Source organism: Hordeum vulgare, chromosome 3H (genome assembly GCF_904849725.1).
Source record: "Hordeum vulgare subsp. vulgare chromosome 3H, MorexV3_pseudomolecules_assembly, whole genome shotgun sequence".
Classification (NCBI taxonomy): domain Eukaryota; kingdom Viridiplantae; phylum Streptophyta; class Magnoliopsida; order Poales; family Poaceae; genus Hordeum; species Hordeum vulgare.
In genome coordinates, this window is record NC_058520.1 from 215349424 (window position 1) to 215365485 (window position 16062).

A 16062-nucleotide genomic window follows, 5' to 3' on the forward strand; every position below is an offset into this window, starting at 1 on the left:
AGTGCTTGCAATTATTAGCTTGCTGAAATCCATTTATGAGAGCCTTCTGCTCCTCGTTGGGTTCGACACTCTTACTTACCGAAAGGACTACGATTGATCCCCTATACTTGTGGGTCATGAGCCCAGTATACCTTGCTCCATTAAAGGAAATTATGTTAGAACTGTTTTATGCCGACAAATCAACTGCTTTTCCTATCGGCATTTGCGAGGATATGCCTGTTGTGGTTGCCAATGTTACTATCTTAACGAACTTTGTTATTTTGGATATTTTCGAGGATGATGCCATGGCGTCATCCTTGGAAGACTCTTTTTGAACACTCCAGGGGCTGTTATTGATTGCAACAAAGGGAATGTCACTTTCCATGTTAATGGTAATGAGCACACGGTGCACTTTCTGAAGAAACAATATCGAGTACATTGCATCAATGCTATTGAAAAATCTTCATCAATTCTTATTGGAAGCTTTGAATGCCCTATACATATTGTCAAGATGAAGTATGATTTACTTGTTGGGTATATGCACATCCCCGTTGAGGTAACCTAGTGATTATTCAAAAATTCTCCGGTTTTATGTGATTCGAAAAAAGTTTGTCAAGGAGACTTGATCAACCTCATTGACGGATTTATTTTGATGACCATGAGATGGATGAATCTAGAAGTCACAACCTTCTGCTCCCAACTTTTACTTTCTGTTGTTTAGAACAAAATGATAAATTTAGCTTTATTTTTCCTATTTTCTGCTTTTTCCATCACTTAGAAAAGTGACCTGAAAATAAAAGTTTTTGAAATGCCCTGAAATTCAAGTATGATTTTTTATGGAATTTATAAAAATTTCTGAGATAGAAAGCTAGTTAGGGGGATCAGTACTAGGAAAAGGCCTGCTAGTGGCGCACCTGTTTTGGCTACTAATGGCACACTATATGTGCGCCACTAGCATCATGCCATTAGAATTTTTTATTAATGGCGCACCACAGGTGCGCCATTAGTATCTGGTATACTAATGGCGCACCAGGCAGTGCGCCATTAGTATAGCTCATGGTGCGCCAATAGTATGCCTCCCAGGTGCGCCATTAGTATGCCTCCCAGGTGCGCCATTAATATGCCTCCCAGGTGCGCCATTAGTATGCCTCCTAGGTGCACCATTAGTATGCCTCCTAGGTGTGCCATTAGTATAGCTCATGGTGCGCCACAGGTTATACTACCAACTCTAAAAATATTCAATTATTATCCTCACACCCACAAGAAGGTTCAAGATAATCACATATTACACCACAATGAAAATATGTTTATAAACATGCACATACATTGAACGCAAGTTGACAAACAAATTAACCTAGAGGAAGCATACTTTTGACCATCTTAACAATCATCTAGAACACACAAGTTACAAAAAGATAAGGACTATTGGTTACTATGAGAGACTTCAGATGGTCCAGAACACACAAGTTTGTATCTACATGCACAAAGTGCAAGCTTCGAAACACTCGAAACACCAAATGGTCTACAAGACAACAAGGTCCATGATTACAGGTTGGTTGGTCCATAAACGCTAGAGAGTCATCATGTCCATGTGCATCAATAGGTTGAGTACCTGAAAACATTTTTCACAAATTTGTCAAGAAAGTGGAACCAGATGTAGGTGCATTCATCATGACCTTCCACATAATTAAGGACAAAAACATCTATCTAAATAAATGACAAGAATACAAAACAAAAGACAGATGAAATTAAGTTGATTAGCTTGTAGAAGCAAGGATAGTGGTGAGATCAGGCAGCTTTGAAATATGATTTTTTAGAATAAATTAAGTTGTGTATAATTGTATATACCACATGAAAAATGATGCCTTTAGCATAAACCATGGAAGCCAGATTTCATATGACATCGCTTCGGCCGAGTTTGGCATTGTATTTTTTTTCAAAATCACAGTACTCTAAAATCACAGGATTATAATGATGATTTTAATCAACCACCAGATACACTTGTATCTGGGAGGAAAGTTTTTTAGTTGGCAATTATTTTTTATCTACAAAGTCAGAACTTAAACTTTGTTGTTGCTTCAACAAAAACTTGCACATTCAGTTTTAATTCGCGAAAGATGCGTTTCATCTCTCAGTTCTATTTCCAAAAGTGAATGGCACAACTAATCACAAACCTCCTACAATCTGACCAGTATATGATTTTCATCAACCACCAAATGAGTCATACTAAGCTATCATATGCGTATTCTCAAGATACAGTAGCAGGTGAACAAATATTCAGTGTTAATGAGCGTGATATATCACAAAAATTGCCATTTCTTTGCTTGGCAAATGATTTGGACAAACCTAAAGTAAAAATGAACAATGTGCAAGTTTCTCCTACCGGCATTCACCCCATTGATATCCTGTGTGAGAATGAGATCAGGCGATGCATCAAAATCACTATGCCCAATCACCGAGAACAAAATCTCTTCCTTCAGAAAAGGAATCAGGAAACGAAGAACTTAAGTTAACTAAGTAAATAAGCAACTCAGAGGACCTCGAAATATTCTTGTAAACTTAGTGCTTAGAACAAGATTCCATAAGGCTTACCAACGAAATGTCAGTGTTAGTAACCAGAGTATAATTTGTCTTCTTCTCAAAGTGTTTCTTTCAGCATATGCCAACTCTGAATAATTTAGAAGTAACAAGATTATCAAATTTGAGAATGTTCAAGAGAAAATGTGCAATACTTGCTAGGAAAACTCATAATTATGGATTATCAGGTGGAAAAAAACAATTCACATAGCTAAACAACTGTTTTGGTCGTTAGATAAATAACTTCAAATAATCAGCTCGAAAATAGGCAGTACAGAGTGACACTTACCAGGGATAAAACCTTGAACATCTGATCAAGATACCATAACTTTTCTTGAGAAAACCTATTAGAGATGCAACCTTGTTAAACGTGTCATACATCAACAGGAAACCCCCTAAAAAAGAGAAATACCAACTTTTCAGCCATAGAGCATATCTTGGCTCTGAGATCTTCTTTGAAGTCTGGATTAGCTACTTTCAAGTAGTCGACAAGCTTTTTGGTCAGTAGCTTTACATTAGTATCATTGACCAACAAATAAACAAGTTCTAGGGCCCTTTTGCGAATGGGGGCATCGGCATCCTGAAAGGCGCACACGTGATTCAAAATGTTACATCATTAGTAATACTGAATAGATTAGAGCCTGACTATGCCAGCAGAGGCCTAGACAATATGTTCCAGAAATACCGTTCCAAAATAGCAGAACTAAGGTTCCAAAATTAATAAACGGAAATGTTAATTACGGCCTGAAAGATTACAACACTGGATTACTATACAACAAGGTTAGAGTTACTTATATATGAGTAAAGTCTAAAACCTTGAATTAAATATTGTTGTGAAAGAGCAGCAGTATCCAAACATGACTATGCCAGCAGAGGCCTAGACAATATGAATCAACCTTTAGCAAGTAGCAAACTATCTATTCCAAGGGAGCAGGGAAATATGAGATTCCTGATAAGATGTTAGACTAAATATGCCAAGCATTGGGGAAAGTTATTTACAACACAACCACACTCGAAGATAAGGAATAAACCCCGCATTTCTGGCAATTCTTGTATGGGGACATGTTTTGATTCCACAAAATTCAGAGGGGGGAGAGAGATGATGAAAGAAATACAGACATTAAAGAAGATAAAGTAACGTTAAAACTGATTTTCTCTTTTTTCTGGGTGGACTGTACTAAAATATTGATTTTTTCACAAGTGTGGGCCTCCGGAGGGTGAGGAATTACCAAGAATCCTTATTCTGATACTGAACATACATTGGTCCCCAAACCCAGTAGAAGACGAATACTCAGCATATCGGACAGATTTATACTTATTGTTACCTTTACACACTCCAATATTGACACCCTGTGCCTCTGTACTGCTTGTGTATCTACTATAATGCCGTCATAAGTATGTTCAGAGCAACATATCTGAAAGAAAAAAAATAGATTAACAGTGAAATTTACCCCAAATAGAGCAGATGGATGAACATTTGTATTGATGTAAGTATTAAAAAAAACAGAGCAATCAAGATGAAAATAAATAGAAAAATAACCTTATATTGTCAACAATAAATAAAATATTATAAGCATATCCCTTGATTGGAAGAAGGTCAACAAGAGATATGTCAGAATACACTGCAGATTTGCTGTGAGATTTTTAGCTTGGTTCTTGAGCCATGTATTACGTGCTCCCATTGTGTTTCGAATTGATGGGTTCAATTGCTTGTGTGATGTAACAATAAAATTCATCAAGGTTTTCCTTTCATCTCGGGCTGCTAAGTTGCTCGAATCTAGAAGTTCATGACTATATGTTCTACGCCTGTCCAGTTTCTTTCCTCAATCTGGTGCTCTTACTTACTCTCTCGAGGCTTTGCCAATTGTCATGATTTGTTGCACTTTCAAGCAGATATTTTTATCTGATGCTTTCCACTTTTGTGATTTGCACAGTTAAAATATATGTTTTCCCACATTGTAAAATGGTTCCGTAAGATCACTTAACTTACTGATGTTGTATATCCTCTTAAACAGTATAAATGGTTAACCATTGTCAATACAGATTAAGAAACCATATAAAACTTGAATTAATAAATAACTTGGGCAAGAGGAATTGACCAAATCATCATACTTTGCACGGACAACAATAAGTGACAGCATTGTGCATGTGCATGCGGAAACAAAGACATACACTAACTTATTAAGCAATCACCTGAGCAAGAATGTCATTCATATAGTCACTGCAATCTGCGTCGCCTTGACCCAAGATATGCATAAGTTTAAGAACTCGAATATGCAAGAAAGGATCCAAAATGCCAGCAACATCATACTCAGGAGCATATGAACTATTGGAGACATCTCTATGTATCCGGACCATACCTTCGATGCAGTTCTGCAATGAAATATTTTGTAAGGATGACCAGACCTTCGATGCAGTTCTGCAATGAAAATTTTGTAAAAGTTAAATAGGATAGCGTAGGTAGAGAACATACCCGAAGCGGCCGGTCTTCCATGCCTAGGAGGCCTTCTTGCTGCCGCCGATGCGGGAGATGCTGGCGAAGTCGTTGTCGGTGAAGGCGGCGTCATTGTGGGCGAGCAGGGCGGGGCCCTGCCATTGCGCGAGCGCCGGGCCGAGCAGCGAGTAGGAGCCGTGGGCGCGGCGGTCAAGGCAGAGGAGGACCCGCGAGGCCCCTGTGTCATCGGTGTTCTGGATGAGCTCCCGCAGCGCGGTGGTGCCCTCCGGGTAGTTGGCCAGCACCTCGCGTTTGGACAGGACAAGTCAAATCCAATTGAAATATATTTTTTAATGCTCACAAAGGAACAAGCAGGAAACAACATGAGCAAATAGACACAAACCATTCACCATCACAATATCCAACCATAGAGAATATGTCCTTTTTTACGGGGTTGCTGGATAATGAGGCTACCGCTTTGATTTCATGTCTTTTCCAGGAGTTGGTTATTTCCCTAGCTGTGGTTATCAACTTATAAGATGTTGGGATCAACTGGTAGTATGTTTGTGTCCCATAGTTCATCTTTCGAGGTCGATAATGAGCAGTTGGTTTCCTACTAGCGCGTTGAGGCCGAGTAAAGGAAAGGGGGGAAGCTGGCTCGAAAGAAAACTGCGAATGCCGCCCTTTGACTTACTTCTCTGCTGCTTTCACCAGTCTGATCTTTTCCATGCTTTTTTATCGCAACAAGTGATTTGATCCACTTGGATGAAATGCCCATGGTAGCGCCTTTCCCCTTCTATTTTATCAGCTAACACCTGTACGTCATATAACATCATTGTCAAATGATAAGTCCTACCTAACTGAGCAATACAGCGACAATTGCGGAGAGAGCGCATCACCCATGTGAGTAATCGGATCGATTTAAGGCATGAAAATGTCACTATGAATGAAGGAAAAGAAGTAATAACAACACCGATGTGCCAAATCCATTGGCAATTACAGCTAAAATAAACAAACGAACTCATCTGTCACCCAACAAACAGGGGGCATCTATCTAGTAATGTAAACGCACATTGACGTTGTTTAATCGCTCCAGGACCGAACATATTCCCCACCCCGTGAACCTAACAAGAGATGAATGGAAATTCGTACAACAAGAACGACTTCAGTAACATTCCTTGCAGATTCTTGCAGACAAAAGTGACTCACTAGCTTAATACACGCACCACGGCACTAGGTATACATACGCAAGCAAGTGAAACTGTAAGACGGCAGGAAGTGTCACGGGACTTGGCAGCCGACACGACGAACAGGAAAGGAATAGGATGAAGTCGCCGCCGACACCCAGAGTTGCTGTAAAACTCGTGAACAGGACAGGAAAAAACCAAACCCGGCGAGGAAACCACCTGCAATCCGCACAGAAGGAAAGGGACTTTGCTCCAGGCGCTCCACGGCGCAGAATGCGGGTCAAAACTCCCACGGGAGAAACCCTAGCAGGGCTAGCGGAACTCACGGCGACCCAGCCAGACCCAACAATCCCGTCCAGAAACCCGAGCCGGGGAACACGGGCCGGGTCACGACGGGACGACGCCGCTGGGACCGCGGCAGGGGACGTAGGAGCGAAATCGAACCGGCTCCCCGGAAGGCCCCTAGGAAATCCTACATGTTCCGGAGCACGCCAGGCGGCCGAGACCTAGAGACGACGGCATACATGCTCGGGAATGAGGGATGGAGGGATAGGGGAGGAGGAGGAGCTCGACCTGGGCGACGCGGAGGGAGAGGGAAGGCGGAGCCACCACCACCAACGATGAGGCGACGAGCGAGCGAGCGGTCCCTCCTCTCTTCGCTCTTCGCTCTCTGCTCCGGGTAGGGGCGACGACAATGAACCCTCCGCTGGCGGCGCTGCCGGGCTTCCTCGTCCGGTCGCCGGGGCCGGCCGGAGGGGAGTCAGGGCGAGGGCGACGCCGGGACACCCTGGCTGCGGAGGGAGGGTAGGGTGGCTGCGGGTCCGGAGGAGGGGCTGGACGGCACGGCGACAGGGGCGGCTGCAGAGGGGAAGAACTAGGGCGGATGACTACCTAGGTCGCGGGATTCGGCGGATTGGACGAGGGTTTGCAAAACTACTAATGGCGCACCACCAGCTGGTGCGCCATTATTACTAATGGCGCACCACCAGCTGGTGCGCCATTAGTAGTTTTGCAAAAAAAATTAATAGTAGTGGCGCACTAGGTGAGTGGTGCGCCATTACTAGTTAAACTAGTAATGGCCCACTCTGCCCCGATGCGCCATTAGTACTTTTGGAAAAAAATAGTTTGTTAGTAGTGGCGCACCGTGTGTGTGGTGCGCCATTAGTGTCCATCACACTAATGGTGCACCTCCACATGGTGCGCCACTGCTATATAGTAGTGGCGCACCACTTGTCTGGTGCGCTATTAGTGTTTATATTATCTATAGCCCTTTTCCTAGTAGTGGATGCACCAGTGGGCCACTAGCCCAGGAGGCGTGGGCACCCCCCTGGCCATGCCTGGCAGGCTTGTGGGTCCCACGTGACCCCCCTCCACTTATTCTAGCTCCCATCTCCTTATTCTACCTTCAGAAAAAATCGTTCCACAGCTCAAACCCATGTTCTTACTCTTCTTGCTGCATTTTTTGATCTCCTTGTGCGAAGCCCCATTCACCAAACTGTTTAGGGAATTGTTCCTTGAAAAAGAAGATGTTGAGGAGAAACTATCATGGTGGTTCTTCAAGCAAAAGGGGTCCCCATCTCTCGATTCGGGAGCCCGATCCTTATTAGCCGAGAAACGTACATGTGCAATCATGTGAATGGCCTTCAAATGAATTCATGATTTATGCAGGTTTCAAGGACGAGTTTGATACATTTTTTCACAACGCTAGGCTCGAAGAACTCATCTCCAACAAATGCGAACAGTATACTACACTCACTGCCTATTTTGTTCGTAGATTCAAATTTTCAGTTGGCCGTGACTCATCCATACTGTTTGATCTATATGACAAATCGTATACCATGGATTTAGAGGATTTTAATAGAATTTGCAAGATACCTGATTGGGGTAGTCCCAATGATCCTCCTAAGTCTTCGGTCAGAGATTTTATTTCTAGTATAACTGTTGGAGAAACTAGAGATATTACGCAGGCTACCATAGGGAGCATTCATTTCCCTACCTTACATTACTTTGCCCTCTTCATAGGTAGTTGCATTAACGGTAAGATTGAGCATTATCACCTCTGCGCTCCTGACCTTAGTATTCTGAAGAGTGCAGTAACGGGTGATAGAAGTTTCAACATGGGAGCTATAATCGTGAGGAGGCTAAATAATAATGCTAATGAAGGGGATTTCTTTGGTGGGATATATACCACTCGCATAACAAATTTTCTTGGAATACCAATCCGCACAGGACATCCCCTGCTCCATATACCGGTTAATATTTAACCGACGGCGTGTTTTCCTTATTACCCTTCCTGCTCCTGCCTTCTTTGACTTTCAGGTAAAACGGAGATATTACATAACCATAGGAGAGGCAGTGGAATATGAGAGGGAGGCGAAGTATGCTCGCCTCCGTGAGGCAGCTATTCAGGCGGTAGCTGCCGCGTTCCCGTACAACCCCCATTATGATTTTGAATATCGCCCGGACCAGCCGTGGGAGTAGACTAACTTAGGCCAAAATCCTAAGCTTGGGGGAGTACGTGTTTCTCACCGACTTTATATTCATGCTCACGCTTTCACCTTGTTAGTCGGTGTTCACACCTTGCCCTTGTATCATCCATGCTAGTTTATTGATTTTTCTTGCTTTCTTCTCGTGTGTTTGTTTAAATTGATAAAAACAAAAAAAATAGTTGTAAGTTTACTTTCCAGCTTGCTTAGTGGTGTTTAAAAAAGAAAGCCCAAATAGATTTTCATTTCTTCTTTTGCTTGTTGGGAGCTTTCCCGTGTAAATAGTTTTCTTTTTCTTTGGGTCAAGGTAGAAGACCATGGTTAAAATGTTTAGTGGCTCTCACATGCATATCTGTTTATCCGTCAAAGAGCCATATTACTTTTTCTTCTCCTTTTAGTTTGCTTGCAGATTCCAGTTTAGTCCAATGCACGAACACTCTCATTTTTATTCACATCATTCGGTCGTGCAAGTGAAAGGCAATAATGACATATATGATGAAGTGACTGAGCCTGGAAAAGCCGGTATGAACTCGACCTATTTTGTTTTTGTAAATATGACTAGCTCATCGTTCCTAATCACCTTTGTTATGAGAGAAACATGTTTGCAATGACAACTTAGAGATCATAGTTTCTGATGCCATGCTTAATTAGCTAGGAGCTTATAATGGTTTGTCTTGATTGCCAACATGAATTTCAAGATGATTATGATGTAGTATGATAGGATGGTATCCTCCTTTGAATGATTGAAGTGGCTTGACTTCGCACATGTTCACGCATGTAGTTGAAACAAAATCAACATAGCCTCTGTGATACTTATGTTTATGGTGATTTATATCCTACTCATGCTTGCACTCAACATTGGTTAATTTCAATGCTTATTGATGACTGTTGTCGCCCTCTAGTTGGCCGCTTCCCAGTCTTTTGCTAGCCTTCACTTGTAGTAAGCGGGAATACTGCTTGTGAATCCACTTCCATAAACCCAAAGTTGTTCCATATGAGTCCACCATACCTACCTATATGTCGTATCTACCTGACGTTCCAAGTAAATTTGCATGTGCCACTATCTAAATCTTCAAGTAATAATCTGTTTTGTATGCCCGAACCGCTCATGTGGTGACAAGGGGCGGTCAGTATATTCCATGTTAGGCGTGTTATCCTCGATATGTGTTTATTCACTATCACTCATGAGAAAGGGGCCGAGAATCGGAATGCCTAGTTCCATGCTCAAATCGAAAAAATAATTGCAAACAAAACTCCCCTTGGATTGTTGTTGGCATGCACGGCACTCGAGGATTCGGCTAGTCGTGGAGTGTGATTGATTGGTGGTGGGGCAGTCAAAACTTTAATTTTCTGTTTGGGAACCGCCTATAATATGTGTAGCATGGAAGATGGTGAAAACTCTTGGTCATTGCGTTGACAATGAAAGCATACCACCCAAAAAAATTTATCTCTGTTTTAAAAGCTTGAGCTATGGCACCACTGCAAATCAATGCTTCCCTGTGCGAAGGGCCTATCTATCTACATTTCTGTTGAGTAATCCTCTTCTTATAAAAGCACCAGTTAGAGAGCACCTCCGTCATTTTTATGCTTTGCTATTAATTGATATTGAGTATGACTGTAACTGGATCTTCTTTGCCATAAATTACAATGTTCAGTCAGCCCTTGGTCTTTGAAGGTGCTCTCAATTTATGTTTTGCGGTCTCAGAAAGAGCTAGCGAGATACCATCTGTTCATATTGCTTCATGATTGCTTTGATTGAAGTGTTCACGTTTTAAACTTACTATTATTGCCCGCTAGTTGATTATGCCATTTATATGAGTAGACCATGAAACCTCAATGTCATTGCTTATGTGGTTATCTTTTGATCTTGCTGAAAATCTGAATATGAGTTAGACATAATTACAACAACAAGATCAAACAGAGTTTGTAAAAGTTTTTCTTTTGTCTCTTTCAGTTTGTTAACAGAATTGCTTGAGGACAAGCAATGCTTTAAGCATGGGGGAGTTGATATGTCTCCATCGTATCTACTTTTCCAAACTCTTTTGCCCTTGTTTTGGACTCTAATTTGCATGATTTGAATGGAACTAACCCGGACTGACGCTGTTTTCAACAGAATTTCCATGGTGTTGTTTTTGCACACAAATAAAAGTTCTCTGAATGACCTGGAAATTTACAAGGTTTTTTTGTGGAATATAGAAAAAATACTGGCGCAAGAATTACCTGGAGGCACGGAGCGAGGAGCGCACAAGCCCAGGAGGCGCGGGCCCCCCATAGCCGCGCCTGGCGGGCTTGTGAGGCCCTCGTGGCTCCGCAGCCTCCAACTCCAGCTCTATAAATTCTCTCTTGCCTAGAAAAATTTAAGAGAGAAGAGTTCATCGCGTTTTACGATACGGAGCTACCGCCACCACCCGTTCTTCCTCTGGAGGGCAGATCTGGAGTCCGTTCTCGGCTCCGGAGAGGGGAAATCGTCGTCGTCTCATCATCAACCATCCTTCATCGCCAATTGCATGATGCTCTTCACCGTTCATGAGTAATATCATTGTAGGCTTGCTGGACGGTGATGGGTTGGATGAGATCTATCATGTAATCGAGTTAGTTTTGATGGGGTATGATCCCTAGTATCCACTATGTTCTAAGATTGATGTTGCTACTACTCTGCTATGCTTAATGCTTGTCACTAGGTCCCGAGTGCCATGATGTCAGATTTGAACCTATTATGTTTTCATCAATATATGCGTGTTCTTGATCCTATCTTGCAAGTTGTAGTCACCTACTATGTGTTATGACCCGGCAACCCCGTAGTGACAATAACCGGAACCACTCCCGGAGATGACCTTAATATCCCTTAGTTTCCATTAGGACCCCGCTGCCACGAGAGGGATGGACAATAGATGTCATGCAAGTTCTTTTCCATAAGCACGTATGACTATATGCGGAATACATGCCTACATTACATTGACGAACTGGAGCTAGTTACAAATCACCCCATGTTATAACTGTTACATGATGAATGGCATCCGACATAATTATCCATCACCGATCCAATGCCTATGAGCTTTTCCTATACCGGTCCTTGCTAAGTTACTTTACCGGTACTGCTGCCACTACTGCTACTATTACCGCTACTGCTGTCACTACTGTTACTATTACCGCTACTACCGTTACTATCACGCTACTTTGCTACTGAAACTTTGTTGTAGATAGTAAATCTCTCAGGTGTGGTTGAATTGTCAACTCAACTGCTAATACTCGAGAATATTCTTTGGCTTCCCCTTGTGTCGAATCAACAAATTTGGGTTGAATACTCTACCTTTGAAAACTGTTGCGATCCTCTATACTTGTGGGTTATCAAAATGCAAGCTTAATCTCATATGAGTTGCATGGAATTTTGTGGCCTATGCGAAGCGATCGTTGAAACGCCAGAGTCCCTGGCACCCTCTTTGGTCCCTTTACTCCTCTTTTCTCAAAAGGAGACACAGGCCCCCGCATGCAAGTCTAACCGAGGGGAGGAGTGGTGGCGATGGGGACGACTCCAGAACGATCGCCTTGCAAAGCTAAGTTATGAAAACTGTTTCAAAAATTTTGTGGTCTTTCCTTGAAACAAAATCACTATTTGTATGAAAAAACCTGCACGCGAGGGACCCTTGCTGAAACTATTTGCGTGTTTGGACGTTTCGAGTCCGCTCAACATCCCAAGTAGTTGTGGCATGGAGAACAAGGTGGCCTTGCCAGCACCGGAATCCCCAATTGGTACTAAGGACTCGTTCCAAGAAGTGCCCATGGACAGGATGTGCACAACGGCGAGCATTTCCAACAAAACATAGGGATCAAATGCATAAAAATATAAGATTGCCATGAAAAGAAGGAGGCACCCATACTGCTGGTTAAATTGCATTACAGATAAAAGCAAGTTCGCGATATTAATCCTAGGCAAACGGCTTTGGCACGAATGTCGTAGGGACAAGAGCTTAACGGTTGAGGTTCACGAAGCTGACTTTGTTGGAGATGGGAGAGACAAGCACATCAAGCTCAATGGTGTCGAAATCTCTCGGCACCTCGGGAAGGTTCTTGGTTATGTATAGGTCGGGGTTTTGGTAGGAGACTTTCACAATAAGCTTGTAGAGGACTCGGCGGCACTACTCACGGCATCCTTAAAGGAAGTCGTTTTCCGGCCGTGCCTCATACGTTGCCAAGGCGCTGACGATCCTCACGAAGAAGATAGACAACTTCACGCTCGCCGCCTTTGGGCCATCGCTGGAGAAGGCACACTCCTCCAAGCCGATCTTAACCAGCTGGGTGGAGAACCTCCCAACAAGGTCGACAAGTTGCACCGTGCATAGATGAACATTCTCCTAGAGCTCATTGGAGGAGCGTGTGGTGGAAGCTAACAAGGTTTCTCCTTCTCGATATCCTCGAGTAGGATGTGCTCTCTAGCCTGAGCGATTTTGAGGCTATCTTAATGGGTGCCCACCCTCACGCACATATCGAAGTTGGTGGTCACTGCGGATTCCAGGTCCATGGCCTTGCCATTAAGCTCGGCCTGCAAATCAACCAAGGCGTGGTTGCTCTTCTGGGTGTCCTCCTTTAGCCTTGAGATCATCTGCACATAAGCGGTGAGGTCGAGCTCCAGCTGCTGCACCTTGCCCTCCAAGTAGGCCTTGGCGAGTCGAGCGGTCTCAACAACATTCACGGCCTCCTCGAGCTTGCCGACATACTCGGTGGCCTGCTTTTTGAGTGCAGCTTTATGCTCCAGCTCCAAGACCCGGGCCTGGTTTCCCATCTCAACCTCAAGCTTATCGCCAAAGTCTTTCTCATGGGCCACAAGCTCTTCTTCGTGATAGTCGAGGGAGATCTTGCGCACCATTAGTTCTATATCCTGATTGGCGATGTCTTCATCGATCTCCTGCCACGTCTTCTCAGCCTCGGCCTACCGATTGATGAACTCAGACTCAGCCTTGTTGAGCATGACCAGCTGGTCGCTGATCTCCTTTATCTTCATGGTGACCCATGTTTGCGTTTCGGCATGGAGCGCCTGAAACATCACTTCAGCGGTCACGGGAAGGACTTCCCGGTGGTCCAACTTCTCCGAATGGCTGACATAGTGCGATCGCAGCTGTCGGAAGCTCTTGCTCAAAGATGCAAGGTTGGCATATTCCTTGGCCTCACCACTCCCTCAGAACTGGTCAATCATCACCTCTCCTCCGGGAGTAGGAATCGCCTCTTCCACGGTCGCCTCCTCAGAGAAAGCCCTGAGGATCGTGTTGTCGGGGAAGTTGACGAACTGTAGTTCGCTCACCCGCATGTATCGACTTCGAGGTGGCTCCGCCATCAATGACGGACCAGCACCACTGCCGCTGGCGACTCCAACCAAGAAGGACATACCTGCCACTAACGCTCCAGCAACAGGGTCTCTTCCGACGCCAGTCGTCGTATCCAAGGTTGGCCCCTCGAGGACTTGCTTGCGGGTGTCCCTAGGGTAGTGGCGCGCACCACCCTCCTCCATCGCGATACGTCTGGATCCCTCGACCACCTTCTTAGCGACCCCCTCGAGATCAACATCAGCGCTGAGGTCTTCCGACGGTGCCGGACCTTCAGATGAAGGCAAGAAAAATTGGAGTGACAAGAAGTTCAAGAAGACAAAAACATAAGGAAGAAAAACAAAGGCATCAAAATAAAACTAGCATTCCGACGGCAGGGGAATTTACCCATTGGCTCCCGTTGAGGAGGAACCTCGCCTCCTTCGGTAGTGTCTACTCATCGGAGGTCCTCCCCACCGACATGTCCTGGACCGGGACGGTCTTGGCAACAAGGACCCTCTCCGTGGAGCTCCCTTCAGGGGTCAAGCTATCGCGAGCCACCTCTACGCGCACCATCCCCGTCGGCAAGGGGATGGAGGAGGAGGCATCGGCAGCATCGCCCATGCCTTTTGTCAGGTGCTGAGGAGGGGCCTCTTGTTGGGGACTGGGCGGGGATTCAAGATTCATAATATCCCCCACGGGCGAAGCGACCCGCCCCCGCGAACGCTTTCCTGTCACACCCTGTTTTCACTGCACTTCTTCTGTAATTCAAAAATCTGAGTTTACTGAAACTTTTCCAAACTCAATGATGTGAATGCCATGGTTGTCATTGTATGCTTGTATGATTTATGGTGTGATATCAAAAACCATATTTTCATAAGTTAATTATGCTCAAAAACCTTTTTCCTATTTCTGGTTAATTCAAAACCCTGCTTTGGGTTGCACTACAAGTCTTTGATGGCAAGAAGTGCTCTTATCCAAAGTTGGTGATTTGGTTCTAAAACCATTATAGCTCACCAAAACCATAAAATAATTATTTTATGAATTATTTTCCGATTTTATTTGCATGTCCATTTCTGAAACTAGAAATGATATTCCTATATGGAAAATACTTTTCTGCCTTAGAAAAATCTGAGAAAATTTGGAGATACTCAGAAGGACATATATTTTCCATACATATGGTTTTCAACCCTTATTTATATCATAAATATTTGAGTAAAACCCTGAAAACCTATTCTGTCTGTTTTGACCTTTTGAAATATTTCCAAAGGAAATTGTCTCCTTAAATTCCTAGAAAATTCCAGTAGATTCCCTAAGCCATATTTGGTGCCCATATAAAGTTTCACCTTGATCCAAGGTGGTTAAGGTCACCAAATAATTCCAAAACCGTTCATGTCGAGTATGATGTTAGAGCAACTCTACATAGAAAAGTTTATCCATTGGAGCTGAAACTTTGCAGGAGTGCCTAATACCTCAAATGAGGACTCCATGCTAAAAAAATGGGATTTGTGGGACTTGATTTGCCCACACTCCCTTTGTAAGGAACAAATTTGGTCATTTAGGGATGTTTTCAAGTTTAGAAAGATAAACTTGTCCAATGGAGCTCGAACTTAGTGTAGCACCATATTTTAGCACCAAACCCAGTCCTGTTAAGTTGCATAGAGAGTGGTGGGGTGCAACCACCCCAAACCACAGTCGAGCACCTTCTGACAGTTGGGTAAAAACCCAACTAAACCCAGCTAAACCCAATCCATTTCCCTCACACTCTTAGATTAGGTGGCTAACATCAATGCCTAACTCCAGTCATGTGGCCCCTCTCTGGTTCAAAGTAGAAAATCCAAAATCTTCAATTTGAGCTAAAGCCCAAGACTGACAGCACCTGTTTCCCTCTCTTCTTTTGACGAGCCGAGGCTCCCACGGGACTCCAACGGCTAGGTATGTCCAAGCGAGTGCCCAGGACACGCTAGACACATCCAAGGCACCTCAGAGCGCGCCAGCATGCCGTGGCATGCCAAAGCTGCACTCTGGGCGCGCTACAGAGAGCAAATGAGGTGGGGGCGACTCCCTCGGCTAGTTCCAGCCTCCTTGTGGTGTCCCTCCTC

The 16062-nt window shown here is 43.9% G+C and overlaps 1 protein-coding gene across 8 annotated transcripts; it reads right to left on the reverse strand.

Moving 5' to 3' along the window:
- Positions 1-1389: 1389 nt before the first annotated feature.
- LOC123443548 (AP-1 complex subunit gamma-2-like) lies at positions 1390-7082 on the reverse strand. 8 transcript variants are annotated; one of them, XM_045119971.1, is made up of 10 exons: positions 6751-7059; positions 5030-5805; positions 4963-4975; positions 4750-4784; positions 3882-3971; positions 2973-3136; positions 2846-2900; positions 2572-2647; positions 2363-2453; positions 1390-1591 (listed from the first exon to the last, which is right to left on the reverse strand). In XM_045119971.1, the coding sequence occupies exons 2-8, from the start codon at positions 5048-5050 to the stop codon at positions 2618-2620; spliced, it is 408 nt and encodes a 135-aa protein (XP_044975906.1). In that variant the 5' UTR covers positions 5051-5805; positions 6751-7059; the 3' UTR covers positions 1390-1591; positions 2363-2453; positions 2572-2617. The 8 variants fall into 8 exon arrangements, with proteins under 8 accessions (XP_044975906.1, XP_044975902.1, XP_044975899.1 ...); XM_045119967.1 differs by lacking the exon at positions 4750-4784 and having other exon boundaries at positions 5053-5295; positions 5685-5805; positions 6751-7031; XM_045119964.1 differs by lacking the exon at positions 4750-4784 and having other exon boundaries at positions 5053-5805.
- Positions 7083-16062: the final 8980 nt, after the last annotated feature.